Genomic DNA, 19,740 nt, shown 5'->3' with positions numbered 1-19,740 from the left:
TACTCTGTAATGGCCAACATGGGAAAAGAATCTTAAAAAAAAGAATATATATGTATATAAACTGAGTCACTTTGCTATATACCTGAAACTAGCACAACACAACATTGTAAATCAACCATATGCCAATAAAAATTTTAAAAACTATTAAAATGCTTATCTACAAAGTTGGAAATGTCCATCTCTCGATTTCAGTATATAATTTGCTGGTACTCTACCCTTCACTCCTTCATATATTAGTTTCTGACCATCTTTACGTGCTAAGTTGTTTCAATCGCGTCTAACTCTTTGCGACCCTATAGTCTATAGCCTGCCAGGCTCCTCTGTCTGTGGGATTCTCCAGGCAAGAATATTAGAGTGGGTTGCCATGCGCTCCTCCAGGGGAATTTTCCCGACGCAGGGACTGAACCCATGTCTCTTATGTCTCCTGCATTGGCAGGCGGGTTCTTTACCACTAGCGCCACCTGGGAAGCCCATCTCTAACACCTCTCTATCCCTCTTTCTCCCACACCTCCAGGCGTTGGAGTACCTTTTCAAGTTTATCGTGCAGTCGAGGATCTTGTACTCACGTGCCACCTGTGGAATGGAAGAGGAACAGTTCCGGTCCAGCATCCAAGAGCTTTTCCAGTCCATCCGGTTTGTGCTCAGTCTGGACAGCAGAAATTCAGAAACACTCCTTTTCACTCAGGTCTGTGAGCTGCAGGAAAGTTTTGCTGCTGGCTTCTTATCTGTCTTAGCAGGTGGTTTCTTTGTCCTCTGGCTTCCAGAGTCAAAGCCCTGCCAGGTTTCTATGTTTCGGGTAAGAGCTGAGGTATAAGGAAATACCTGCTAGAATAAAATGCTGTTTTTACTTCAAAGCCAACTGTGTCCCAGCTTCCAAATATAAAACAGCCTCGTGTCTTTATGGTGAAGAAGCTCAACTTTGCCCTCTTTTGACCAGATTTATTTAGCTACCATACTATTAGTTGTACATGAACATCTTATTTATAAAGGATATTCAGAATGCATAGAGAATTTTATTTCCTAGTCAACTTGATGAATTTTAACAACCTCAGGTTAGTATTGGTCCATTCTAGCAGTTAAGAGTGAAATAGGTTGAAAACAGCAGAAATAACTAGAAAACTTTGGCTAAGAATTAGGGTTAGATTCTATTAGAAATAGTACTGTGGAAAGGAAGTTTGCTTCCTTATATTAAATATGTCTGGTCAGTTAATCAGTTACCTTTCCCACGCACCCATACCCTAGAAGGGATCAAGGGTATTGTTCGTTACCCCAGTCACAAAGAGGTTATTTTTTTTCTTCCAGATAAATGTCAAGATTGTATCTAATAAATTACACTTCTTTGATTTTTTGAAGGCAATTATTTCATCAAAACTTATGAACAGAGACTAGACAGCCTCTCTCACATCCGTTCATTTAGTCACTGCTAGGTCTGTTAGCACAAATATATGTTTAAATATCTCCTTTAAGATTAGAATAGTCCAATTTTTTTTTGTTTTCCACTTGCTCCTATGTTGCCTCTAGATTCCAGTTGCCCATAGACCCCTTGGCCCAGAGAACAAAAGAGCAGCTGGGAGATAGCCTCTATAAAAGTGGAATACATCAAGGTCACCAGGTATCTCTATAAGAAAGCCTCCTTCCATGGTCTCCCCTCTTGAATACCCCAGGCCAGTCATCTCTCTCCCCTAATCTATCAGTTCCTGCCAGCCAAGGCCCAGGACACCTACTCATCTCTGAGCCTGTGGAGATCTGGGGAGCTCAGAGGTAGCTAGCAGAGCAGGGCAGATTTGCTTTCTGAGAGCTCAGCAATGCCCTCTTCTCAATAGCACGTCCCTCCCACATCAGGATAAATAGCTTAGAACTATGCTCAGCTTAGACCTGAGTCAGAATCAGACCTGCTGCTTTGGTACCAGGCTTAGGTTTCATGAGTTTCAGAACCCTCAGCAAGTATACAATTCAGTCAGACTTTATGTCTTTGATTCTGACCAGTAGGAGATGTTACGGTGCAAGTGTCCTTCTGTCCTGGTGCCATGAGATTAGAAAATTTCACCATTTAAGAGGGCAAATCAGTTACTGTTGGTCGTTGATTGTGAAATATTACCTGCTTTTCCAGGAATTCCCTAACAGTCCAGTGGTTAGGACTTGGCACTTTCATTAACATGGCCCCTGGTTTCACTACCAGTCCCTGGTCAGGGAACTAAGGTCCTGCAAGGTTTGTGATGCAGCCAGAAGAAATACCTGCTTCCTCCCTTTGTCTTTGTATCTAGTTTTTATGCTGGTTCTCATTACTGAAAAATGGCCTCCTTGATATCTCAGGGAGTTATAAATCTGCAGATAGAATTCACAGAAATTCAGTCATGGTCCTGGCCTGAACATAGAGTGCAGTGTGACAGACCTGTTGCCCCATATAAATTTTCACTCAGTCAATGACTGTGTCTTACTGCCTGATGAAGCAATCAGGAAAAACAGCTCCCCTCCCCTAACCTGCCACTTAGAAAGAGTGCACTCTCACCTCATCTCAAGGCAACACTCCATTTCCCTTTGTAAATCTTGGGTTAATAATCTAAGAGGACTGAGCAGTGTGAAGAGCCTCCTTCATGCTGTTTCCATTTAGACGAGAGAGACTGAACAAGAGCCAGCATTTATTGAAGGCCTGGTACGTGTGCCAGGCAGTCTACTGGAAATTAACCTGGTGTACCTAAACAACTTCTTCATACCAGTATGAGGAGAAAAGTGATAGCCTCATCTCCATTTTATAGATGAGAAAAAGGAGGACTAGGCAGTAACTCACCCAGGGTTATGTGGCAGATAAGTGGTAATGCTGGGATTTAAACTCATGTCTGTCCAATTTCAAAACCCATTCTCTTTCTCCTAAACTACTCTGCCTCCCAGAGGCTCTGATTATTCTCAAGAAGCCACCTCATGGTCTCCCAGAGCTGAAATCCTAGGAGAGAAGTCTCCATATACACACAGACCACTTGTCTAGTCCATCAAGGTCACTGAACTCTAGGCCAATATCATCAGCAGTCTTCAGGATTTCATGGCTGACTAAATCCACACATTCTCCCTCCTTTTTGGATTTACACGAGACTGCCAGGCATCACATGTGAAGGAAATAATTTACAAAGTCTTCAGATTTCATGGTTTCAAATAAATGTCACTATTCTGGGGAAACGGTCCAGTTTTCAGAGCTGGGCTGCTGGCTACAGGACTGTGAATGGAGTTCACCTACTGCTGCTTGATGGCGCTCAGTTCTGTTTGACCTCCTTTCTTTGAGAGTTTCCTGGCTTGAATTTGGGGCTGAAATTGGAAAGTCAAGAACTTGATCATAGACAAATAAGTTAAATCCATTTTATGAGCAAAAACAGCTATGGATGTTAAGCTATAGAGTTAATTTCTCTATATAATTCTTCTCTTGCCAACAAATGCCTTGGCAAGTTCTAAAGCTTCTAGTGGCCTGGATCCCAGTAAATTTTCTTGTTTTGGTTTCCTTTTTGGTTCTCCTGCTTCAGCCCCAAGACTGCTACGGGGATGGATGGAGTCACAGGCCAGGGAGGAGCCCGTTCAAGACAGGGGTGCTGCAGTTACCTCTCAGCCTCTCACCACTGTGTGTCATTGTCTAAGCACACGATAGATGCAGACCTAACTCTGAGCTAACCAGACCTTCACGTGCTTCTGCAGGCTGCACTCCTCAACTCCTTCCCAACCATCTTTGATGAGCTCCTGCAGATGTTCACTGTGCAGGAGGTGGCGGAGTTTGTGAGAGGGACTCTGGGGAGCATGCCCAGCACTGTACACATTGGGCAGTCAATGGATGTGGTGAAGCTGCAGTCCATCGCCAGAACTGTGGATAGCCGCCTATTTTCTTTCTCAGGTAAATCAAGTTTCTTTCTCAGGTAAATCAAGCTGGGATGACAGTCAGACTCACCTTTCTTCCTTATCAGGGTATTGGCCAAGTAGTAATCAAAGGATCAGCTTTACCAGCCATCATGTGAGAGGTCAGTGGACCTTAAAATGCAGAGTTTTTGGTAAGCTCCGTTAGAAAATGCAGCCGAAACCTAGGCCTACTGCCTCCCTCACAGCTTATTTCTAGGGACCCACATGAGGTGGCCTGCAGAGCAACCTCCAGGCCCATAAATCTAGCCAGCTGCCAAGAAAGGGGTCTGCCACAGCCACAGTAAGATGAAAAAGCAGAGGGAAGGGAAGGGGAGCAAGAGAGAAGGGTCTAGCCCAAGAAGGTAGGATGAGTCAAGGGAAGAAAAGAAACCCTGAAAGGAGGCCCTGAGGACCCACTGCACTTTGTTTCCTTGCCTCGCCGGACAGATAGATTCCTTTTCCTTTCTTTGGAGGAGCCTCTAAAGGTTAGACAAAGAGATAGATAGGGAGCCCTCCACACTCTAAATAGTGGTAAAGAACCTGCCTGCCAATGCAGGAGACGTAAGAGACGCAGGTTCAATCACTGGGAAGGGAAGTTTCCCTGGAGGGGGAAATGGCAACCCACTCCAGTGTTCTTGCCTGAGAAATCCCACATCCAGAGGATCCTGGCAGGCTACAGTCCATGGCACTGGTGGCAGGGAGTTGGACACTACTGAGCAACTGAGCACACCACACTCCAAAAGAGATCAAGAAAGCCTGACAAACAAAATACTATCAGGGAGTTCCTGCTGGTGGCTAAGAGTTTAGCCAGTGGCTAAGACTCCACACTCTCAGTGCAGGGGGTCTGGGTTCAATCCCTGGTCTGGGAACTAGATCCCACATGCCACAGCTAAGATCCAGTACAGTCAGAAAAATAAAAAAATACTAGGAAAAAAATGGCAATATAATAAAATCAGCAGCCTAGACTGTCTTTCAGAAGGAACCTCTGGATTCATACCTGAAACCACATTGAACATGATCAAATATTCAGTAGTCAGATGTTACAACCAGCATGAGCCTGGTCTTTTAAGCAGAATATCACACAGTGGAATAAACTTCTAGGGCACAGAAATATACCTAAAATGCTAACAAAGCAATTATTATTAGAATGATTATAATTAGAACTTCTTGGTGGTCAAATTTTTTTAAGTTTGACTTTCAAAGTATGAGAACAATCATTTCTCAGCCCAGAGCTACACACATCTGCAGTATAAAGCAAATACCCGCTTTAGCTTAACACTGTCTGTGTAAGGAATTACTGAGACTAAAGCTGCCGCTAAGAAATTCAGCTTTTCTCCACCTGTAACTGTTCATGGTAAGCACTTCTCTCTTCACCACTTCCTGGACTGAAGATAAAATCAGTGGTTTGCACAGACTTTCACGGAAGCCACTGCATTCACTCAAGCTGTGAGCGCTGCTTCAAGCAGGTGCTTTCTTTCTTTCTTTCTTTTATTTTTTATTGAAGGATAATTGCTTTACAGAATTTTGCTGTTTTCCGTCAGACCTCAACATGAATCAGCCATAGGTATACATATATCCCCTCCCTTTTGAACCTCCCTCCCACTTTCCTCCCCATCCCACCCCTCTAGGTTGATACAGAGCCCCTATTTGAGTTTCCTGAGCCATACAGAAAATTCCTGTTGGCTGTCTATTTGACATATGGTAATGTAAGTTTCCATGTTACTCTTCCCATACATCTCACAGTCTCCTCCCCTCTCCCCATGTCCATAAGTCTATTCTCTATGTCTGTTTCTCCACTGCTGCCCTATAAGTAAATTCTTCAGTACCATTTTCCTAGATTCTATATATATGTGTTAGAATACAATATTTATCTTTCTCTTTCTGACTCACTTCACTCTGTTTAATAGGTTCTAGGTTCATTCACCTCATTAGAACTGACTCAAATGTGTTCCTTTTTATGACTGAGTAATTTTCCATTGTGTATATGTACCAAAACTTCTTTATCCATTCATCTCTGGATGGACATCTAGGTTGCTTTCATGTTCTAGCTATTGTAAATAGTGCTGCAGTGAACAATGGGATACATGTGTCTCTTTCAGTTTTGGTTTCCTCAGGGTATATGCCTAGGAGTGGGATTGCTGGGTCATATGGTGGTTTTATTCCTAGTTTTTTAAAGAATCTCCATACTGTCTTCCATAGTGGCTGTATCAATTTACATTCCCACCAACAGTGCAAGAGTGTTCCCTTTTCTCCACACTCTTTCCAGCATTTATTGTTTGTAGACTTTTGGATGAGGGCCGTTCTGACCAGTATGAGGTGATTTGTCATTGTGGTTTTGATTTGCATTTCTGTAATAGTGAGCAATGTTGAGCATCTTTTCATGTGTTTGTTAGCCATCTGTATGTCTTCTTTGGAGAAATGTCTGTTTAGGTCTTTTTCCCACTTTTTGATTGGGTTGTTTGTTTTTCTGGTATTGAGTTGTATGAGCTGCTTGTGTATTTTGGAAATTAATCCTTTGTCAGTTATTTCATTTGCTATTATTTTCTCCCGTTCTGAGGATTGTCTTTTCACCTTGCTTATAGTTTCCTTTGCTGTGCAAAAGCTTTAAGTTTAATCAGGTGTCACTTGTTTACTTTTGTTTTTATTTCTGTTATTCTCGGAGGTGGGTCATAGAGGATCTTGCTTTGATTTATGTCATCGAGTGTTCTGCCTGTGTTTTCCTCAAAGAGTTTTATAGTTTCTGGTCTTACATGTAAGTCTTTAATCCATTTTGAGTTTATCTTTGTGTATGGTGTCAGGAAGTGTTCTAATTTCATTCTTTCATGTGTAGCTGTCCAGTTTTCCCAACACCATTTATGAAGAGGCTGTCTTTGCCCCATTGTATATTCTTGCCTCCTTTGTCAAAAATAAGGTACCCATAGGTACATGGGTTTATTTATGGGCTTTCTGTCTTGTTCCACTGGTCTGTATTTCTGTTTTTGTGCCAGTACCATACTGTCTTGATGACTGTAACTTTGTAGTATAACCTGAAGTCAGGAAGCTTAATTCCTCCAGCCCCAGTCTTCTTTCTCAAGACTGCTTTGGCTATTCAGGGGTCTTTTGTGTTTCCACATGAACTGTGAAATTTTTTGTTGTAGTTCTGTGAAAAATACCGCTGGTAATTTGATAGGCATTGCATTAAATCTGTAGATGGCATTTGGTAGTATAGTCATTTTCACAATATTGATTCTTCCTCCCCAGGAACATGGAATATCTCTCCATCTGTTTATGTCATCTGATTGCTTTCATTAGTGTCTTATAATTTTCTGTGTACAGTTCTTTCATCTCCTTAGGTAAGTTTATTCCTAGGTATTTAATTCTTTTTGCTGCAATGGTGAATGGGATTGATTCTTTAATTGCGTTTTCTGATTTTTCATTATTAGTATATAGAAATGCAAGTGATTTCTGTGTATTGATTTTGTATCCTGCAACTTTGCTAAATTCACTGATTAGCTCTAGTAATTTTCTGATACTATCTTTAGGGTTTTCTATGTACAGTATCATGTCATCTGCAAACAGTGAGAGCTTTACTTCTTCTTTTCTGATCTGGATTCCTTTTATTTCTTTTTCTTCTCTGATTGCTGTAGCTAGTACTTCCAGAACTATGTTGAATAATAGTGGTGAAAGTAGACACCCTTGTCATGTTCCTGATCTTAGGGGGAATGCTTTCAGTTTCTTACCATTGAGAATAATGTTTGCTATAGGTTTATTGTATATGACTTTTACTGTGTTGAGGTAGGTTCCTTCTGTGCCTATTTTTTGAAGAGTTTTAATCATAAATAGGTGCTGGATTTTGTCAAAGGCTTTTTCTGCATCTATTGAAATGATCATATAGTTTTTATCTTTCAGTTTGTTAATATGGTGTATCACATTGATCAATTTCCATATATTGAAGAATCCTTGCATCCCTGGAATAAACCCAACTTGATCATGGTGTATGAGCTTTTTGATGTGTTGCTGAATTCTGTTTGCTAAAATTTTGTTGAGTATTTTTGCATCTATGTTCATCAGTGATATTGGCCTATAGTTTTCTTTTTTTGTGTTGTCTTTGTCTGGTTTTGGTATCAGGATGATGGTGGCCTCGTAGAATGAATTCGAAAGTATTCCTTCCTCTGCAATTTTTTGAAAGAGTTTTAGGAGGATAGGCATTAGCTCTTCTCTAAATGTTTGATAGGATTCTCCTATGAAGCCATCTGGTCCTGGACTTTTGTTTTTTGGGAGATTTTTTATCACAGCTTCTATTTCAGTGCTTATAGTTGGATTGTTCATAATTTCTATTTCTTCCTGGTTCAGTCTTGGAAGATTGAGCTTTTCTAAGATTCTGTCCATTTCTTCCAGGCTATTTTATTGCTGTATAGTTGTTCATAATAGTCTCTTATAATCCTTCATATCTCTGCATTGTCTGTTGTAACCTCTCCTTTTCATCTCTAATTTTGTTGATTTGATTCTTCTCTCTTTTTTTCTTGATGAGTCTGGCTAAAGGTTTGTCAATTTTATCTTCTCAAAGAACCAGCTTTTAGTTTTATTAATCTCTACTATTGTTTCTTTCATTTCTTTTTCATTTATTTCTGCTCAGATCTTTATGATTTCTTTCCTTCTACTAATTTTGGGGGGGGCGGTTGTTCTTTTTCCAGTTGTTTTAGGTGTAAAGTTAGGTTGTCTATTCTATATTTTTCTTATTTCTTGAGGTAGGATTGTATTGCTATAAACTTCCCTCTTAGAACTGCTTTTGCTGCATCCCATAGGTTTTGAGTTGTCATGTTTTCATTGTCATTTGTTTCTAGAAAGTCTTTGATTTCCCTTTTGATTTCTTCAGTAACCTGTTGGTTATTTAGAAACGTGTTGTTTAATCTCCATGTGTTTGTGTTTCTTACAGTTTTTTTCTTGTAATTGATATCTAGTCTCATAGATTTGTAGTCAGAGAAGATGCTTGATATGATTTCAATTTTCTTAAATTTACTGAGGTTTTATTTGTGACCCAAGATGTGGTCTATCCTGGAGAATGTTCCATGTGCACTTGAGAAGAAGATGTTTTCTTCTGCATTTGGATGGAATGTCCTGAAGATATCAATGAGATCTACCTCATCTAATGTATCATTTGAGACTTGTGTTTCCTTATTAACTTTCTGTTTTGATGATCTGTCCATTGGTGTGAGTGGGGTGTTAAAGTCTCCTACTATTATTATGTTACTGTCACTTTTTCCTTTTATGTTTGTTAGTGTTTATCTTATGTATTGAGGTGCTTCTATGTTGGGCAAGCAGGTTCTTTCTGAGTGTATGGGAAGGAGGGCAGCAGACTGCCCTCACTGACATCTGTTCAGTTCAGTCGCTCAGTCGTATCCAACTCTTTGTGACCCCATGAACCACAGCACGCCTGGCCTCCCTGTCCATCACCAACTCCCAGAGTCCACCCAAACCCATGTCCATTGTGTTGGTGGTGCCATCAAACCATCTCATCCTCTGTCATCTCCTTCTCCTCCTGCCCTCAATCTTTCCCAGCATCAGGGTCTTTTCAAATGAGTCAGCTCTCTGCATCAAGTGGCCAAAATATTAGAGTTTCAGCTTCAACATCAGTCTCTCCAATGAACACCCAGGACCAATCTCCTTTAGGATGGACTGGTTGGATCTCCTTGCAGTCCAAGGGACTTGCAAGAGTCTTCTCCAACACCACAGTTCAAAAGCATCAATTCTTCGGCACTCAGCTTTCTTTATAGTCCAGCTCTCACATCCATACATGATTACTGGAAAAACCATAGCCTTGACTAGACGGACCTTTATTGACAAAGTAATGTCTCTGCTTTTTAATATGCTGTCTAGGTTGGTCATAACTTTCCTTCCAAGGAGTAAGCGTCTTTTAATTTCATGACTGCAATCACCATATGCAGTGATTTTGGAGCCCAGAAAAATAAAGTCAGCCACTGTTTCCCCATCTATTTGCTGTGAAATGATGGGACCAGATGCCATGATCTTAGTTTTCTGAATGTTGAGCTTTAAGCCAACTTTTTCACTCTCCTCTTTCATTTCACTTTCATCAAGATGTTCTTTAGTTCTTCTTCACTTTCTGCCATAAGGGTGGTGTCATCTGCATATCTGAGGTTATTGATATTTCTCCCAGCAATCTTGATTCCAGCTTATGCTTCTTCCAGCCCAGCGTTTCTCATGATGTACTCTGCATACTAGTTTGATAAGCAAGATGACGATATACAGCCTTGACGTACTCCTTTTCCTATTTGGAACCAGTCTGTTGTTCCATGTCCAGTTCCATGTCTAGTCCATGTCCTCACTGACATACTTTATTTCTAATACTTTTGCATGTACTTGCTGCTTCTCATAATCACTTAAGAAAAATTGTTTTTATGTGACTGGAACTATGTAATTGGATTTTGCGATAACAAGCCACCACCAAATTTTCACTGCATCTCACGTTCATTGAATGCCTGAGCTGCAGCATCTTTCCTGAGGCAAAAGGAGTTTTACCAGTGATGTCTTGAAACCAACCCTTATATTTCTCAGAGCATATCAGTTTGGTTTCTTCATCAGCAGGTTCCAATAACAAACTGCTATTTTGTCTGCAAGCAGCTATTGGTTGTTACAAATCCTGCTCTGTTGGCATTTTGGTCTACAAAAGATAGTAGGTACTTATCTTTTATCCAAGCATTCTTTTAAACATATAATAGTTGTCACTCCATTTTATTTCAACATATTCTAAGTATTTGACAAGGCAGTCCCCCAGATCTCCTGTATATCATGTAATTTGTCTTTTGCCGATAAAGATGTTCATTCTGAATTTCATCTAGAGTACTTATCTATGGTCAAATATGAACAACAAATTCAAAATACCATGACTTGTTTGTGTTACTGGTAGGCTGACTGAATCATGCTCACTGGCTGTAATGCCACTTTAGTCACACAGTCATTGACCACATAGGAGTGCAAGACACCAGAATCATGTCCACACTTATGTTTCACCTTGTCTTCTCGCCACACCTGTGAAGTAAATGCAGAAGGGGCTGTTAGCACCTCATTGTATAGGTGGGAGAAATCAAACCTGTAGAAGGAATCAACCTTCCTAAGGCCTTAGAGTGAATTGATAAAAGAGCTTGATTTAGTATTTAACCTTCCTGAATTCGGAGGTCTAAGTATAGTCACCCCCTGATGAAGACACTTTTTCGGCAGCATTGAAGAAGCAAGAAAAGAAAAATATTTTAATGTATGCAGGAGGACTGGCAAAGAAGTTTAGCTAAGTATCAAAGGCGTATGATAAAGGTGAAAGTCCTCCTTCTGTCCCTTTCATTACTGTGGTTTCACACAGCATCCCACAGGCCAGAGCGGGAAAGTACAGTAAAGGCTTACGAGAATGGAAGTGCTGGGCTGCCATCAGGGCATCATGAAGAGGGACCATTTATAAATCCATATCAAGTCTGCTAGTTAGTTCCATCAGCATAGTTCATAGAACTAAGTGTATCATTTAAATGGAGCTTAATTTGGAGTCTAGTCAATAAAGAGATTTCATTTGGAAGCAGACTCCTAACATACATCCTGCATAAAAGGCCCTAGGTAATTGAGGCCTGAAATGTGAAAAAAGAAAAGAGATAGAAGGAAAATGCTGTGACATGTCTTCAGATGTCTGGGAAGTGGGCTGTTAGACCTGCCCACAGGCAGGGACTGGTTTCCAGCGTGCCTGCAGTCCCAGCCCCACCTGCCTGGAGACCAGCTGCATCCTGTGTTGCCCCTGGCTTCCAAAGGTAGCTGGTTCTTCTCCAAAGGGCTGCTTCACCTTTGTGTTTTCTCCCTCAGAATCCCGCCGCATCCTGCTTCCGGTGGTTCTCCATCATATCCACCTTCACCTGAGGCAGCAGAAGGAGCTCCTCATCTGCTCAGGGATTCTCGGCAGCATCTTCTCCATTGTCAAGACCAGCTCTCTGGTAGTGACCCTAGACCTGTGCCTCCCCCGGCCCTAAGCTCTGTCCCCGTCCTGTGTCACTTTAGCCAGAGGCAGACCAACAAAGATCATTTTGTTCACTTCCCAGTCAGAGAAGCTTTCATCAGTGACAGGAAGGTGCCCAAGTGAATGGAGGCCTGCCTATGTGTGCCCAGCAGGCTTCTCAACACAACACAGTCTTGCTATTTAAAAAAAAAAAAGTGCTGCCATAAATACACCCAGAAACATAGTTATCTGTAGTACCAGAAAACCCCATCCCATACTGCTTGCTCTGTTTCTATCAAAAGACATTACTTCTGTATTCCTGGGAGTGTTCTGAGGATACTCAGGCACGAATGAGCACAAGGAGGCAGGCCCAGGCTGAGAGGCAGCTTGCTCATTCAGACTTTTCTGTCAGCTTCCTGGCAGCTTGATTCCACCCATATGGCATTCCTATACCATGCCAGATGAGACAGGGTGTACGAGCGATACATGTTGCCCACAATAGTTCTCAGCCTCATGGGATGCTGGAATGGTACTTGAGGGCTCAGGTTTCAGCTGGTAGTGCTTTTGCCTATTTTCTTTCTTCTTTATTTTTAGTTTTTTAAAAGAGACCTGTGTTAGAAGGGAGGGGAGCTAAGGAAGGCAGAAAAACATGTATTAGGCATGGATAAGGGTAGGAATTTATTTTAATTATCTTTATGTTATATGTTTATACTATGGAAGAAATGAGTTTTTTTTTTTTTTTAGAAAACTTGAAAACTATAGGAAAGTATAAATAAATTTAAAATAAGACTGAATCTTTATTTACACAGTCTTCCTAAGTTGAGATAAGGTTTCTGGAGAATAAAATTTCAAATGCATTTAAAATAAATACCAGGAACCAAGTGATACAAACATAGGAGGTTAGGTTGTCTGTGAAAGTGGCATGGGAGAGGTGCAGAGAAGAAGAAAAGTGCTTGGTTTGAACAGGATGCAAGGACTCAATAGGGTGCTCTGGTATCTGGTATCCAGACTTAAAGGACCATCTGGTGATGGCGGCCCACCTTGGCAGAGTGACGACAATGGCTGTAGTGGCCCTTTTGTTTGCTCTTGGCTCCAGGCAAGGCCTGGCAGCTCGCCTTCCCACCAGGCCTCAGAGAAGCAACACCAGGCACATAAGGTGTACTGGTGACCCAGCGTCAGCTTGAGGGGATGGGAGGCTGGTTACTACAGGAAAGAGATAAATTGCAGGGGAATAGCAAGGGGAGGGGAGGGATGAAAGAGGAATGGGAACAAGTGAAAATCTGAAGGAGGTGATCTGGTTGTATTTGTGGGGTTAGAGCCTAACTCCACAGCTACTCAAAGAGCCATCACAGGTTTTAAACATGTTATAATTAGTTCAACAAATGAGGAAGAAGATTGTGGTCCCAAGAGCCTCTCAAATCTTTCTTGTGGAATGGGACTCAGTAAAACTACATTGAATGGACAGCTGGGGTCGGGGGTGGATGAAATTTAAGCTTCACTAAAGCAGAGATCGTACCTTTCTTGATCACTTGTGTATGCTCAGGTTTTCAAACAGTTACTGGCCCATGGTAGATACTTAGTGAATGGTGGATTGATAGATGGATGGGCATTTGGACCAGAAATTGTGTGAAGGGACTGGAGAAGAGGCAACGGGAATCTCTTTGTGAGATCATGAAAATCATGCTGTAGGATTTGGATTGCATGTAAGAGGTCTAGAAAAAGATAGCACAGACTCTTCCTAAAGTCAGAACTTGCTGACTGGGAAGCAGCCCTCAGTGAGGAAGCATGCTCCATTGCTTCTGTGAGGCTGCCTAAGAGGGACACACCAAGACCAGGGTCTTTCTGGGAGAGCAAGGAACGTGAGCAGGAATGCCGAGGAGCTAGAGGGAGCATGTCTGGGCAGCAGTCAGGCCTGGCAGAGAGTGAGGTCACTCACAGAGAAAACGGTCCTGAGGAAGACTGAGATGCCTCTGTGTACACTAGTAGTAGGGAAGGTGCTGCCTCCACACCCCGTGGTGTGAATTCTACCGTTTTCTCAGAGTGTTAGTCAGCAGTGTTGTGCCCTCTCCTGACTTTTCTAGGAAAATCAGAGAAAACATTTAACTTAGGATCTTCGCTTCGTCCTTGTGTATCAAGATTAATATATCTGCCTGAGGTTCAGAATTGCAGGTGTCAGGCTGTTGCTGTGTCTGGATCAGTCTCCAGCCTCCAAACCAGGGCAGTGTAGGCAGGTGTGCCTCCCCTCCTCTCAGAGCCGTTGTTCCAAATTCCTTGACACTGCATGCCAGTGAGGCTGGGAGCTTGGTATTGAAAGTTAAGTCAGAAGACTGCTCCTGACCATGGCTGATTTAGTAAGTACTGCCCACTGCGCGTCAGCCAGCCTGGCGCTAACCCTGTGCTCTCTCGCTGCTCGCTCCAGGAGGCAGATGTCATGGAGGAGGTAGAAATGATGGTGGAAAGCCTCTTGGATGTGCTCTTACAGACTCTGCTCACCATCATGAGCAAATCGCACGCTCAGGAGGCGGTAAGAGGGCAGCGGTGCCCGCAGTGCACAGCAGAGATCACTGTTAGTAACTAACATTCAGGTTTTCTTGCTTTCTTTTCTAACCTGGGGCTCCTCCACACGGAACCTCATCTCACATCACACCACCTTCATCTCAGCTTCGCTCCCTGCATGGTTGTCCGCATGCTGCCCTTTTCCCCTCTCCAGTCGAACTCCATCTCCACTCTGAAAGCTCTAGGTTCATCCTCAGAGGAGTGTACTTAGGGACAGACCCAGGGATGCTTGCTGTCCTGTTTTCCTGCACACAGTCTCCACTGGCCTTTGCCTTTGAGTCAGGTCACTTTCTGTAATGTGGAATAAAGCAGAGAATGAAGGTGACAGCTGTTGACTGTTCCTTCTAGGAGCAGGCTCTCGGCAGTGATGTGTGCACCACAGTAATTTTCTCACAATCTGCTTGTACCTACAGATTAGTTGCTTTTGCCTACAGTATTTGTATCTAAATGTCAAGCATCAGGGAAAACATGATGAGGTAGAATAGCACTGGTGTTGGACCGTGATCTCCCATGATCTAACTAGGAGAGAAACAGTCTGGGAGAGCCTCTCAGGAGAGGCAGAGAGACACCCCCCAGACCTCCCCCGCGCACCCCCGCTCCTATGCAGTGTGCACTTCTTAGCCCTGATGTTGGGACATGATAAACAGCTTGCTGGGGATCTTCCTGTTGGCAGGTGGGAGACTACAGTGATACCTTTGTAGAAAAGCTCCTGTGGGAGCAAGTCAAGCTCCAGCACGTTAGGGAGAGCAGAGAGCAGATGTGTTCTAGAGCATATGGGCTTGGAAAGAATGTCTGCTCCCTTAGGAACTCCTACGCAGGACACTCTCACTATAGGTAAGAACATACGCTCCCTGGCATGTCCTGGTAGCCCACCCTTCTAACTAGCAATGACACCATGCTGGCTGTGGGCCAGACCCTGCTTTATGCACTTCACAAGCAGTAACTCACTAGCAATACTAAAGAAGTGATTTATTTCACATACATCTAATGAAGATAACAACAGTTTATTGAGCACTTCTTTATGTGCTGGCCTTTTTACCTAAATGCTTTATGTACATTAATGCATCTGATCCTCAAAACAAATCATGGCTTATGTCCATTTCTTCAGATAAAACTGAGGTTCATGTACCTGTATATATTTTGCATACATATATGTCTAATAATTTCATGAGTCGCAAAAGGATTTGAGACTAAAACAGAGTTGTCATAGTCCCACAAACTTAAAAACATTTGAAAACTGACCAAATGAAGTCGTTTTTCCTCCATCTCTTCTGAGGAGGCAGCCTTGTAAGAGGAATCCGTGCTCAGCTGCCCCATGTCAGAAATTTCTAAGAGATGGTAAAAGCCTTTGGAATCCTTAAGCCAGGGTTTTCATCTGTGTACCCCCATTGGAACTTGAAGAAATTTTAAAGACTCAGTTTTTTTATTTTTAAATTTTTACTTAAAGCCATTAGCTCATCTTCTCAGAAAGGTCAGTTTTGACTCCTCTGCTTTCCCGAGGGTCATGTTGATCTAGTGTTCCATCTCCAGCAATCGTATGTCAGCTCTGGAGTTCCCAGAGGAGATCCTTGCAGAAAGACTTCTCGAGCCCATTGGATGGGCAGAGTCCAAATTCTGTCCAGAAAAGTGTGAGCTCCCTGTTCCCAGGGTCCCCTCCAGACTTTAGTATGGTGCCCTGACAGCATATAATAACAAAGGATTATGCAGCCAAAAGTTGCCTAAGAACAAAAACTAGAATGTCTGTCTCATTTGGCAGTACTTCTTTCATATTGGCTAAGATTTTTCAATTAGCCCCATGCTGCAGAAATCTTATTAAAACTCCCAAGCCCTCCAGGCACCCCTTTAGCAGAAAAGAAAATTCATTTTCAGGGCTAGAGTTGTCACCTTCCCTCTCATGATCATTGGGGCCATCTCAGACCCTTCCTTCTCTCCTTGCCCTCTGTGGATTGGGGGAACACAGCTCTTGTGATTGGCTTTGCTAAGTGTATTTTGGGTTGTTCCCCAGGGCGAGTATGTGTCCTGCCTTCTCTCACTCCTCCGCCAGATGTGTGACACACATTACCAGCACCTCCTGGACAACTTCCAGAGCAAAGATGAGCTCAAGGTAGGCCCAGAAACACTGACCTTTCACCCAGGAAAGGAAGCATGCAGCTAAGACTGCCCAGCAGTTTTTCCCCTGCCAGTAGAGAAGTGCAAGTGGACTGCCCTGCTGAGAGTGGAAGGTTTACCAGCCTCACTTTATAGCTGACTATATGGCTTCCAAAAGCAGATAGCCAGTGGTGTTCCCATACAGCCAGACCCCAGGAACACTGGCAAGTCTTTCCTGACTGATCGCAACCCTGTGACCATGTGCCTCTAAGAGACACTTCTCTGGGCCATACTGATTATCAGCCAACCAGGATTCTTCCCTCTCTTACAAACACAGCAGTTGAGTTGTAGGTTACCCATGAAACAGGCTTCACTGTTTAATAACTGTAGTAATAATAATGACAACTTTTCTTCAGTAAAACATATTTCTGAAAGATTGATATTTGTAAAGAGCAAATATGAACACTGTCCATTGGCTATCACTCTGGATCTAGAGCACTGAGGGGCAGATAGTCCAGAGAAATAGGCCCATGGTCCAGATGACAGGAGAGTGTTCCCAAACTTGGAAGGGTATCAGCTGCTGACAGACTTCAAGGGCTTGTGTGTTTGCTTAAGACCATGCTACTGAGTTCATCCCTGGATAAAGGAACTGTTGTAAACTTTATGTCTATGCTCTGCCTCCATTCAGAGTCAAGTCACTTGTATATTTCACAGTAATGCACTATGCTGTTTTCCATTTGTGTAATCCTTATTAATCATATGAGTTAATCAGTATCACTTGTTACTTTCTGGTGTTTGATCTGGCTTACCTTTCCACAGATGTGGGTCTCTACAGATTGTTATCCCTAACTTACTGCAGTGAGGCCAGCCTGTCTTCTCAGAGGGATGAACTTGACAGCCCTTGAAGTGAGCCATAAGTTAACCAGAGCCTGGAGCTCACATCCAGGTCAAGCAATGCTTGAACTGGTGTGTAGAGCTTGAAAATCCAGTCCTGACTGTTCTAAATCATTTTCACTGTGTGTGTGTTTGTGAGAGAAGGACACTAACCAATTCTCAATCAGAAGCATCATTCCCTTACTTTTTAAATTAAATGTTTGTTTTTATTGCAGCAGTATGTATATACAATTTTAAAAGCCAAAGCATTTTACAAAGTGTGTGACATAAAACTGGTTCCTTGGCTCAACCTGACCACTTCTACCCACTACTCCCGCAAAGCAGCCACTTTGAACTCTTCTTTTGTTCTTCAAGTAGCTTCTACTGCCATTTAAATTTTTTAAATTTTTAGTTATTGTTTATTTTCTTCTTCCCACAGAAAATGAGGCTGATTCTCCTGAATCAGCAAGCCTTTCATTAACCAGTCTTTGCACTGTTCTCATTGCTTTCATGAAGAAGCACATTTTTGGAGATTCTTACTCGTCTATCCCTGAAGTGCTTCTCCAGTCTATGTGTTCTTAACACCCAAGAAAACAAGTTCTTACAATCAGGTGCTCAGGGGCCAGCCCCCACAGATTGAGACTGGTGGACTCAGCTGGATGCCAGATCTGCTGGACCCCATGTGCTTTGGCCTTTAGGCGCTGGGCTGAACAGGCATAGAGCTACATCTCTTCTCCCCAGTTTGGGACTGGCCTGTGGCAGTGGCCAGACGTCACTCCCACGCAGCCCTCTAAGAGAGAAGCAACTCATGAAGGGAGCCAGAGCGTCACCCACTGGTCCCCTCCATTGTCATGATCTAGAGGTCAGAGAGCCTGTTGAGGAGGTATGTGCTACAGTGGTAGAGGTGGCGTCTCACATCAGATTTTCCTCTCGGCCCAGGAATTCCTGCTGAAGATTTTCTGCGTGTTCCGGAACCTGATGAAGATGAGTGTCTTTCCTCGGGACTGGATGGTGATGAGACTTCTTACAAGCAAGTGAGTGTGGAAGGGCCCTGCGCCAGCCTCCATGCAGCTGTCCCCAGACTATTACATGTGAGAGAAGAAGCGAGATGGAAACTTGTCACGGTCAAAGCTGTGGGGCCAGAGAGGAGAGGGTTTAAATGTGAAAGTGTTTGGAAGCATAGTCAGCAGGAATTTGCCATTTACCAAAGATCAAGGAGGAGAAATAGTCAAGGATAGTTCAAAAGTGGAGTCAAAGTGCCTGCCAGATGATGTCATGATAAGGGTAGGAAAGGAACTTTTATGAATGTGAACTGTGATACCAGAGGAGGGCTCCTGCTTGAGGAGGGCCTGATCATTGGCCTCTGTTGCTCTGTGGTTTCAGGCAGCATCCCAAGCCCTCCTCTTGATTTGATTTGTGTTGTCTGCCAGACACTGCTCGTCCCCCACAGCTAGTGCTAATTACCCACCTAAGACCTAGCTATGAGGCTCTGCCCACCTCTGCCACTGGCCACAGAATTCACTCCAAGGTTGATCCCACTTGTCTGCCCCATTCATATTTCTGCCCTGTGCTTCTCACTGGCAAAGAGAACAAGTCATGTGGGTGGTAGGGTGCTTGTTTGTCGGGTCCCCCTCTACTCAGGAGAAGGCCACTTGGCGTCCACTCTCTAGACTGCTGCCTCCTCCCTCTGATCAGCCTTTTACATAGGCATTATGCAGAATGTAGTGAAATTATTTGTGTTAGATTTATTAGCAGGGTGTCAGGATAGTCTTTCTACTCTGTACTTTTTATAGTGCTCTTGTTTTTGAAAACTGCAAACGTTTCATACAGAACAGAAGAATGGTTATAAACAGTGTTGCAGAGATATTTCCTTAAATAGTGGATTTTCCGTTTGACCCCCTCTTGTTTCTGTCTCTTAGTTCTACTCAGAGTACTTCAGGCTCTCCAGCCCATTCTGCAGGAGCAAGCCTCTTCTTTCAAGGCTTTTACTTTTCAAATTTGTTTGCTGGTAACGAGTCTCTCTAATGCACTGTTTTTGCCTTGCCCCTCTTCTGCACCAAAACTTAGGTGGTCATTGTTAGGTGTAAGCTCCTTTGCCAGGCATCCAACGCCCTTGGTAATTAAACCGTTACTTGCCTGTCCCACTTCACTTTCTCTCTCCCTTAACCTGTGCTCTTGACTCTAGCAAGCCAGCCTCCCATTAACCCTTAAATGTGCCTGAGCAAAAATTGAAAGTGATATTCTGGATCAAAGGCTGAAATCAAATGACTTACACATGAAAATAACAGTATATGATAAAAGTAGAGATTTACTAACTGTAAACCCCTGTTGTCAAGTGGAGTAGTAGAACGATACTCTAAGTCCTCTGTTGGTCATAATACAGG

The 19,740-nt window shown here is 42.9% G+C and overlaps 1 protein-coding gene across 1 annotated transcript in view; it reads left to right on the top strand.

Annotated features, from left to right (window-relative positions):
• The window catches only part of DOCK3 (dedicator of cytokinesis 3), a 246,611-nt gene that overhangs the window by 176,283 nt on the left and 50,588 nt on the right, over positions 1–19,740 (top strand). The window contains exons 22-27 of the mRNA XM_061127771.1: positions 515–685; positions 3,679–3,871; positions 11,710–11,837; positions 14,259–14,405; positions 16,401–16,499; positions 18,296–18,390. Coding sequence (XP_060983754.1) covers positions 515–685; positions 3,679–3,871; positions 11,710–11,837; positions 14,259–14,405; positions 16,401–16,499; positions 18,296–18,390 — 833 coding nt within the window. The remainder of the gene's footprint in view (positions 1–514; positions 686–3,678; positions 3,872–11,709; positions 11,838–14,258; positions 14,406–16,400; positions 16,500–18,295; positions 18,391–19,740) is intronic.

This window comes from Dama dama, chromosome 24, assembly GCF_033118175.1.
Source record: "Dama dama isolate Ldn47 chromosome 24, ASM3311817v1, whole genome shotgun sequence".
Classification (NCBI taxonomy): Eukaryota; Metazoa; Chordata; class Mammalia; order Artiodactyla; family Cervidae; genus Dama; species Dama dama.
Note: the sequence above shows the minus strand (reverse complement) of the source record. Positions and strands in the feature narration are given on the sequence as shown.